The 9712-nt window shown below is 30.1% G+C and overlaps 3 protein-coding genes across 3 annotated transcripts; 1 reads left to right on the top strand and 2 right to left on the bottom strand.

The window, feature by feature from the left end:
* Nucleotides 1-1744: 1744 nt before the first annotated feature.
* GO595_001521 (MIF4G domain containing protein) lies at nucleotides 1745-3505 on the bottom strand (the record flags this gene model as incomplete). Its single annotated transcript, XM_067914329.1, has 1 exon — nucleotides 1745-3505. One exon carries the CDS (start codon nucleotides 3503-3505, stop codon nucleotides 1745-1747), a length of 1761 nt encoding a protein of 586 aa, XP_067778311.1.
* Nucleotides 3506-4337: 832 nt separating this feature from the next.
* On the bottom strand, nucleotides 4338-4745 carry GO595_001520 (uncharacterized protein; the record flags this gene model as incomplete). The annotated part of the gene is made up of 1 exon (XM_067914328.1): nucleotides 4338-4745. One exon carries the CDS (start codon nucleotides 4743-4745, stop codon nucleotides 4338-4340), a length of 408 nt encoding a protein of 135 aa, XP_067778310.1.
* A 531-nt stretch (nucleotides 4746-5276) lies between these two features.
* Nucleotides 5277-8828, top strand: GO595_001519 (SacI-like domain containing protein; the record flags this gene model as incomplete). Its single annotated transcript, XM_067914327.1, has 1 exon — nucleotides 5277-8828. One exon carries the CDS (start codon nucleotides 5277-5279, stop codon nucleotides 8826-8828), a length of 3552 nt encoding a protein of 1183 aa, XP_067778309.1.
* Between the last annotated feature and the right edge of the window lie 884 nt (nucleotides 8829-9712).

The following is a 9712-nucleotide window of genomic DNA, read 5'->3' as shown; positions in this document are numbered from 1 at the left end:
ACCTGAAACTACACTACCAAAACTTTCGTTATGTGTATAATCATTAGTAATTTGAACTGTAATCGGATCTTGTGAATGTTCTGTCCAAATATAAAATTTAGTATATTTCTCATTATTTATATCTTTATTACAAAATACAATTCCAATGGGGTCAATAGGTAAAAATTGATGTGGATTATTAAGTAATGTATCAAGATATTTCAAACGTAAATATGGACGTAATTCAATACTAAAGTCATCATTTTGAAATTCTTCAACAAATAATTTATGTCGTTCTTGATGTTTCCGTGATTGAATAACTTTAAACGCATAACCCATTCGTGAATCATACGTTTTATGTTGTAAATCTTCGCCTTCATATCGATAAATATCAGTAATATAATAATATTTATGTCGTGTATTAGTTGGTGAATATGTTAATATACCTTCTAATATAGTAGATGTTAAACATTGTGTGCGATTATTATTTTCAGGTAAATAAATATTAACTTCACGTGTAAAATTATCATTGTCACTGATTAAATAGCGTTCTGGACCCCGAAGAAATAATAAACATCGTTTGCCAGGTGGCTCTGGCATGCAAATATAATGATGTGTAATATCATTATTAATATGATTAACAATACGTGAATTAAATTGATAATATCGTGAAAATATAATACTTTCTTCTGGAACTTCTAATAATATTCGTAATGAATTACGGATGTTTTCTTTGTTTCGATAATCAACATTTCGGCCAATATTATAGAATACTGTTTCATCTTGTTTTTCTTCTTTATAATTTGTTTTACCTTCTTCTTCTCCTTCAATTATTTCTTTCGTTATTTCAATATTTATAATTTCATTGTTATTATTATTACGTGATAAAATCGTTTTGTTTTTGTTATTATTATTTGATTTATTTGATTTATTAACAATTTTATTCATTAGTCGTCCATCTTCTGTAATATCTAAATAAATATCTTTTAATGATTGAAGATATTTAGTTTTAGTAATACCTTGAGAATAATATTCTTGAATAACTGAAAGACTTTCTGAAAGAGAATATGAAAGTTCTTCAATTAACCATCGAATAATAAAATAATAACATAAATCACTGTTTCGACGTGTACAAACTCCAATAAATTGTGTAGGTGACTTATCTAAACTTTCTGATATAAAACGTTTAAATAATGAAAACTCAATACCATCTGGAAGACGTCCTTTAGGAAGATAAATAATTTTATACTCAATAGGACATGGATTAGGAAATTCAACTGTTTGACGAAATAAAAAAATAACTGTGGGTAAAAATGGACTTCTTCCTCGTAAAAATTGATTAACCTCTTGTAATGTAATATTTCGTCCATCTGGAAATGGAATTGGGACTAATGGTGAATTCCCTATATTTCGTAATTTTTCCATTCTGTCTTTCTTCCCTTAAAAAATTAACATCGTATGTGAATTAATTTCAATTGAAAATTGTAAACGTGCTTCTCATCATAAATAAAAATTAAATTTCCCAAAAAATCATATGTATCTAAATTCAAATTCGATTCTTTTTTAAATTCCAGGATAAAAAATAGTGAACTTTCGGTAGCCACTTCAATTTATAACTTCATTCTCATTATTATTCCAAATGATTTAAAAGTTTTCAGCAAACCCACTCATCCTCCTCATGCACATCCATAATTTTATGATTTAAACCAAATTAAAAGTAGAATGAAAATGCTATTGGTTTTATGTAAAAACATGTTATACAGCACTAGAGAAACTTCACAACTTCTCTATGCACTTCATTTCTTAACTTTGACCTTTTCCACCTTGTCAAGCTATAATTTAAGATTTTTGATATTCCGCTTATTTCACCTGCAATCATTTCAGGAGACCAATTGTAGTACATTCCAATCTGCTCTATAAATTCAAGACAGTGTTGCATGTTCCTTAACACGTATTTGTGTAATTCTAGAACATATTTTTCAGGTTTGAATATTACCAAAGTTTCTGTTACGAACTCGGCAAATTCAATGGACTGCGTTATTGGCTTTTCGATTTGATTCTCGATTAGGTCTCTGAGAGATTCTGGTGATTCATCATTATTTATGTAACAAGTAACAGATGCCATAGCATCATATATTGGCCAGCAATCAATCATTCCAGCTTCGTCAATAGCATAGCTTATCTCAAGATGGCTATAGAAAGTCGGCCTAAATTTCATATGAATCATCCATGATGAGCTATGAACAAGATGTTCATTATCTGTTTTAACGGCCTCTCTTAGTATACCTAAAAGAATTTCGTAGTTATAAGGGATTCCATTTGGTGACCCAAAATCTTCGAAACTGCAAAGTCCCTCAACGATAAACTCCATAAAAACCGCTCCAAACCGCTCCTTTACGTCTGAATGTTCATTCAAAAAGTCAGAGTTATTAACGGTCGCTGCAAATACATCAAGAATTATTTGCATTATATCTGTTTTGTTGATATATTTCAATTCATTAAGCTGATGAATCAGGTCACACCCTTCGTTGAACATGTCGTCTGTCTTTAAAAGAGAAATTAGATAATCACGAGTCATTCGATTTGACCAATATGGACAAATATATCCTGTGGTATTAAACTCATGGATAACACGATCACCGCCAACCGAAGGAAACTCAAAATGGGGGATTTGAGGAAGTAATTTTGATGTCATCCAATTTTTCTCCCTAGCTTCTAAAAGATCAAGAATTTTGAACCTAAGATGAGATGGTAATGTCCTGGGAATTGCTTTGAGCTTGTTAAAGAATTCATTTCCCTTCGGATGATTATCAATAAGTTTTCCACAAGCAATTGCGATATTGAATACGGCCTCAAGAGAACGCACAGTTCCTAGATCAAATTGGCGCGTGAGAAAATCAAAGGTTTGATCCACAGAAGTTAATCTTAAATTACATAGAAAACCAATAAAAAGTGCTTGTCCAGGAGTGACTTCATTTTGTGGATCAAAACAAATCTGCTTTATTTTGTCTATTAGGTCATTTGGCAAGTAGTATTTAAGATTTAATGCACATGTGAAAAAAGCATATAAAGGTGCAAAAGCCCACTGACCAAAAGCTACTTTCGTGATCGCAGAAGCGTATGTGTCCGAAAAATCATCTATCTTATAAAGCCGTGCAAATTCATCTAGAAAAAAATCAAATTTTGGGAAAGTAAGTTTGTTGAGACTTAGCGTGATTTCAGTCTTGATTGTTCGTTGTTCTGCTTCTGTTATTACTCTGCGCATTTTCGGGAAAAAGCTTTTACGATAATTTTGGAAAGCATTTTGCATTATTTCGAATTCCTTTCCTGTAATTTTTAGATTGTGGCGAAAGCTTATAATTTCTTGAATAGAATACATTTTAGGAATTCGAAGGGTTTCAGCATTTGAAAAATTAATGAACATTGAAGTCATTTTAAGTTGGACATTTTCTGTTGTTTTAGTTGGGCACCATTCGGTGACAGGCTGTCTTGCATTTCTAGTTTGATGAGGAATGCACCGAGCCATGAAAAAGTTATGATTAACTCTGCTAAGATTTTCATTCAATTTAGAAGTCAAAACCAATTCAGAAAAATTAGGATGTAAATTACAGAAATCATTTTGGCGATCGGTTTTTTCCCAGAGAAACACTTCACCTTGCAACCGTCCTTAACGTACGACTCAAGCTCTGAAATTATTTCAATTGAATTCTCTCTTCGGTTGTGAGGACGATAAGGGAAAATATTCAAGAAGATATTGGCGTAGTTGTGGAAGCATTAATTTGATGTTTTTTAAAACAGTAAATTGAACTTCTTTTTTCGAACGAAGTAAGCTAAGAATGGATATAAAGGTCTCTGCTCAAAAAAGAGAGTCATTTATAATGGCTTGTAACAACAGAAAAAAGCAGATGTAATTATTCCTGGATTTACACGGAAAAGTTGTGGAAAATTTTTTCTATAACAGATTTGGCGAATTTTGGATCATTTGGAGAGAAGTCGCGAATAAAATCAAGAAAATGTATAATTTTCCATTCTGATAAATCTTCGATAACTTTGGGTAAATTATCTACTGTTTTAATGTTTATAGTAATTAGCTGTGTTATCTTTGTTCAATTTATTTCTTGCATTGTGAAAATAGCATTTGGATAAAATTAAAAGATTATTCTGCAAGTTATGAAGTATAAAATCAAATTAAAACAGAATCAATGCAATTCTTGGTGGAAAATAGAGATTTATTGCCTGATTATTATACATCTGAGCATCGATTGCCACCATTAGATGATGACGATTGCTCAATAAATAATAAATAAATAAAATGAAAGTATTTTTAATAGTAAAATTATTACAATATATAAAAATTATTATTCGTCGTCAGAAAAAGATGGAACTGATAATCGTGTAAGTTGATATACAAGATCAACTAATTGATCTGTCATATATTCATACCCATAGTCTTGAGGTATTTCCATTGGTGGCGCTTCAAGTCTTGTGGGAATGAAATTTAATTCAAATTCATATCCTTTTTCAGGTTCATATTTTTGTGTATTTTCAGGTGGTTTTCTTTTAATCTGTGATCTTGGCTTTGGTGGCATTACTTCAATTGGTGTTAAATTTTTGCATATTTTAGTTTTGTACTTAACATTTAATTTAGGTGATACTTCATCAATAAGGAATTCTTCATCATCAACAAGTGATTGTTCAAGTTCTTTCAGGTGTTCTTCAATAAATTTTGTACTGAACTCTATTGGCTGATCAGAAGGTTGTTCCATTTAACTCATTTCATAAACGTACGATGTGAAATGTGATATGAATAAGTTAATGATGCAACAAAATATGAAAACATATCATGTATAATCTGATTTAATAAATTAAAATCAAAAATTTCCATAGGCTTTGTCTGGGAGTTTTTGTTATACAAACAAATTATTCATTGATTCGATTTCTTATAATCTCGGTAGCAATGCAGCTTGTAGCTCTGCTTGTCTTTTCATGTCTTCAATAATATTTTCCAAGCGGACTTGCACTGATTTAATCCACGTTGGATTACAAAAGACATTTTTCTTCTTATCAATTTGTTGTAGCACTTATGTATGCATCTCAATATGGTCCTACAGAAATAGTTAAATTACAAAAAACAAGGTGTTCATGAAAATATATCAAATAATTCAGACTTTCCCAAAATAAATTACACTATAAAAAGTAATGCCGATAGGATTGACATCATTAGAAAAAGTGATAAAAAATAATAACTTTTTCAAGCAATTTGGTATCATACAGTAAACCTTTCAATTTTTACAATAATGCATTCGAATGCATCGGACTTTGACGACCCTGGTTCATTTGTTGAAATTTATCCGACAGATGACAACGTTGTATTAATTCTTCTCAAGAAGTCTACTGCTATTTCTAATTATCTTTTTACAGTTAATAAATTTACTGGTTCAATTGAATCTTTCACTCATACGTCTGGTATTTCCATGTTTACAAGCACCAAAGAAGCATTAGCATTCATGGAAAAAAACTATAAACTCCGTAAGAATGAAAAGAAACGAGGCATTGCTTTAATTGGTATTGCCAAGTTTGGTCCAATTGTTTATATCCCCATTGTTACCAAAGTTTCTCTTACTGCTATGGTTCTTAATAAGTGTGCAATTTACACTATCAAAGATGTATACTTTTATTCTTTCAAATTACCTTTTCATCCAGCACTTCAAGGCCCAGAAGAGCGTCGCGTTAATCGCATGACCGGTTATCCCTTTACGGATCTCCATTTTTATTGTGAAAACCATGATTTTACATCTCCAATATGGTCCGATAAACATCATACATCTTTTGTCTGGAATGAGTTTTGGGTCAAACCATTTGAAGCTGTACATCAACGTGATGTTTGTGTTAATCTTTTACAAGGTACTGTTTCTAGCGAAGTCATCACAATTTTCCCATCTGACATATTAGTACCACGAATCAACCAAAACAACAGCTCCAGCAATAGTCCTGAGAGCTCTCCACTTAATTCCATTGACAAAGAAAGTACTGAACCACCTGTTGATAGTAATGGCAAGTCATTCAAGATCACACTTATCACGATTCGTGAAGCAGCCAATGGTGGAACGCGATATTTTGCACGTGGAGTTGATAAGAATGGTTATGCCGGCAATGAAGTTCAATGTGAATTAATTGTCGAGACATGTGATGGTCGAGTATGGTCAACAGTATGGCGAAGAGGCACGGCGCCAATCATCTGGCGTTCAATCATCGGTAAGAACTTACCATCAGTATCACATGTTGTTGACAAATCTTCATTTTATTCTCAATACACGTCAACATATTTCGATCGTCTTAAGGAAGAATTTAATGAAATAATATGTGTTGACTTATTACATAACACATTACAAGCGAGTCATGATGAATATGAAATTCATAATTCATTTGCAACGACTGTTGCTAAAATTGATAAAGTTTCACATATAAGTTATGATTGGCATAGTAAAGTTAAAGAAAAGACGATTCCTGAAGCAACTAAAGAATTGTTAAATATCTTTGAACCAGATTATTCATTTTCATTTCCTAAATCTGATTCAGATAAAAATGATTTCCCTCCACCACCAGAACGAAGTGATAAAATTCCATCATTTTTATTTGGTAATGAAAATGGATGTATTAAATCAGGGAACAATTTCATTGAAGAAAACAAGCAAAAAATAGTTTATCGCTTAAATTGTTTAGATTCATTAGATCGTACAAACATTGGATGTTTCTTTTATGCGATGAAATGTTTATCCATAATATTACATGAATTAAGAATATGTGAACCGATTACTAAAGAATATCCAGTCCATAAATTATTTGCAATGCCAATGAAAGTACGACAATTTATGGCACGAGCATTTATAAGTATTGGTGATTGTATTTCATTAATATATACGAATACTAATGCTTGTATGACTGATGTGTTATTAGAAATTGGAGGAATTAAAGAAAAGACTGAAAGTGATTCAGGTATTAGTGTCCAACGAAGATATCATAACATGGTAACTGATCGAAAACGTAACAAATTATTTGCATTATTTAATGGCCGATTATTTGATACTTATTTACCATCAATAGATACTACACCAATACCAATGTTAGTTAGTGGGGATACAGCTCATATATTTCCAAAAATTATTAATAAGAATATTAATTTAGAATGTTTATTAAGTGATCGTTTAAGCACAATACAAATTTCGGATTTAAAACATTTAAATATTAAATCTGATATTGATAGTATTGAACCTATGCATGCAATACGTATTATGTTAAATGATTATTGTTATATTACACAAATAGTAATGAATTTAATACCTCCATTTCCACCTTCATCTATATCATTATATCAATCATTAAATGATCAATTTGAACATAAGATAGAATTAGTTAAAAACATAGCAATACCACAAGTTAATACACCTACACCAATTAGTATATTAATACCACCTGATTATTCAACAGCTCCAATCTTAGCTCGTTATCTTATTATACAATTCCATACTAAAAATCCAATGATTACTTTATCAAATATATATGTCTTTGGATATAAAAAACCAATATATTTCCAAAAGGCTTATCCAGAAACATTTGCTAACTTACCTATACCTAATGAAAATGACAGTAAAATTACTACTCATATAATGGAAAAGAAAAATCTTGAATCATATTTACAAAGTATTCAAGGCGTTGATAATGAAAAGGTGATACAAATTGAATCATTACGTATTAAGAATCGACTTAGTCATTTAGAATTATATTCGAAAATACCATTATATAATGCAAATTTAAAGCCATTAGATTGTAACATTAAGAATTTACGATTTAAACCTATCACAGATGACATTTCCGAGAAGATATGTTGTAAATGTCATCATAAAGCTGATTTTGTTTGTATGATATGTGAACGTGAGTTTTGTCATGAATGTGTAATTAGTATTGAGGTATTACCTGATTTCTTCTTTGAAGGAAAAGGTTTCATATGTAATCAATGTGATAATTATTATCAAAAGGTTCGCGCTTCATATTCTGATTTAATGGCTTTAAATTTCGATTATTATCGTACTGATCCAATACCATTAGAAGAACAAGAAACATTAGCATTCTTAAGTGCGTATAAATTAAATGTTGTCCAATATGATCCTACGCAATTTCCTTATGCGTTTTTCCAAAGCACACGAAATTCATATTATAATTTAGTATTAACTAATGAAGGTGGTGAAATTGATTCTTCTGGTAAAAACTTAGTTTTGTCATTAGGATTAACAATGCGAATCATTAAAATTGATATCGAATCATCAAATGATTTACGAATGACAATAGCAGATGAAAGTCAAAGTAAATTATTAAATATCGAAGCTAAAGTTTCGAAGTCCATAAATTGCGATCTTGAAGGTAACATGTTTTATTTGGGAGTTAATAATGGAACATTAAATAAGTTGGTATTACAAGGAATTCGAAAGCATCAACTAATTCAACCACAGAATATGCAAATTAGTAAAGTAAAACAAGAACAAATTAAAGAAGTTAAATGTAAACAAGTACAAGGAAATAATAATCAAACATTCAAATTAACAATGAAAAATGAAAAAATGGTAAAAGGTTTGATAATGAGGGAATTGGCAGGTGTCAACTCATTGATTATTGTGTTTCACGAGCCAAAAAAAGATGAAATATTCTTCACAGAGGCTTACTACTTACCAATGGGAGCGCCGTATTTCGTCCTCAGATTCGAAAATAAAATACCAAAGACAAAACATATCGACGTGATATTTTATGACGTGGATAGTTCATATAATGAGCCAAAGATAATGTTATTTGAGTAAAAACATTTTATAAATGAATTTTTTTTTTTAGTTGTCATATGATTTGGCGAAGATTATGATAAAAAATTTCATTTAGAGTTAAAAATTGTTCGAAAATGAATTTGGAAATTTCTTATGAAAACAGTGGTAAAAAAATATTGGACATCTTCTTTGTAATTTAAAATAAAATTAAAGTTTTAGTATTCCTTATGTTTCAAAAATAATTATTTATGTCTATAAGTTTTTCATTATTGTCTAAATCACAGTTTATATTTTAATGTTGACCAAATTTGCTTCAGTGATTTTTCTTCTCTTTTTTTCTCATGCATTACAAATATTTGATAATAAAACATTAACACTAAACGTAACAAATAAAGATGAATTTAAAAATGATTATAAAAACATTACAAAACATGTTATCATTTCAAATCCAATAGATGCTATTCCAAGTAAAGCTTTTTATGAATGGTCATCATTAATTACAGCAGTGATTGATAATTCTGTCACTTTAATTGGTGGTCATGCATTTTTTAGTTGTTCTAATTTAGAGCAAGTTTCATTTGGAAATGGTATAAAAGATATTGGACTATATGCGTTTGGCTACTGCTCTTCATTAAATGATGTTAAAATAATAAGTCCTCTTACATCAGTTGGGTCAAATGTATTCGTTAGTTGTACTGGTATAAAATCAGTATTTTTAGGAGAAGGTGTTCAAACGATCGGATCTTTTATGTTTCAAGATTGTCATAATATTTCAAATGTTACAATTTCAAGTACTGTTTCTTCAATATTATCAAATCCATTTATTCGTTGTAGCGGCCTTCAATTCATAAATATTTCGAAAGAAAATAAACATTTTTCTGATTATAAAAATGATGGAGTTTTATATAATAAAAACATTACAA

Source organism: Histomonas meleagridis (genome assembly GCF_020186115.1).
Source record: "Histomonas meleagridis strain 2922-C6/04-10x chromosome Unknown contig_145, whole genome shotgun sequence".
NCBI lineage: Eukaryota > Parabasalia > Tritrichomonadida > Dientamoebidae > Histomonas > Histomonas meleagridis.
This window is presented reverse-complemented; position numbering and strand designations above follow the sequence as displayed.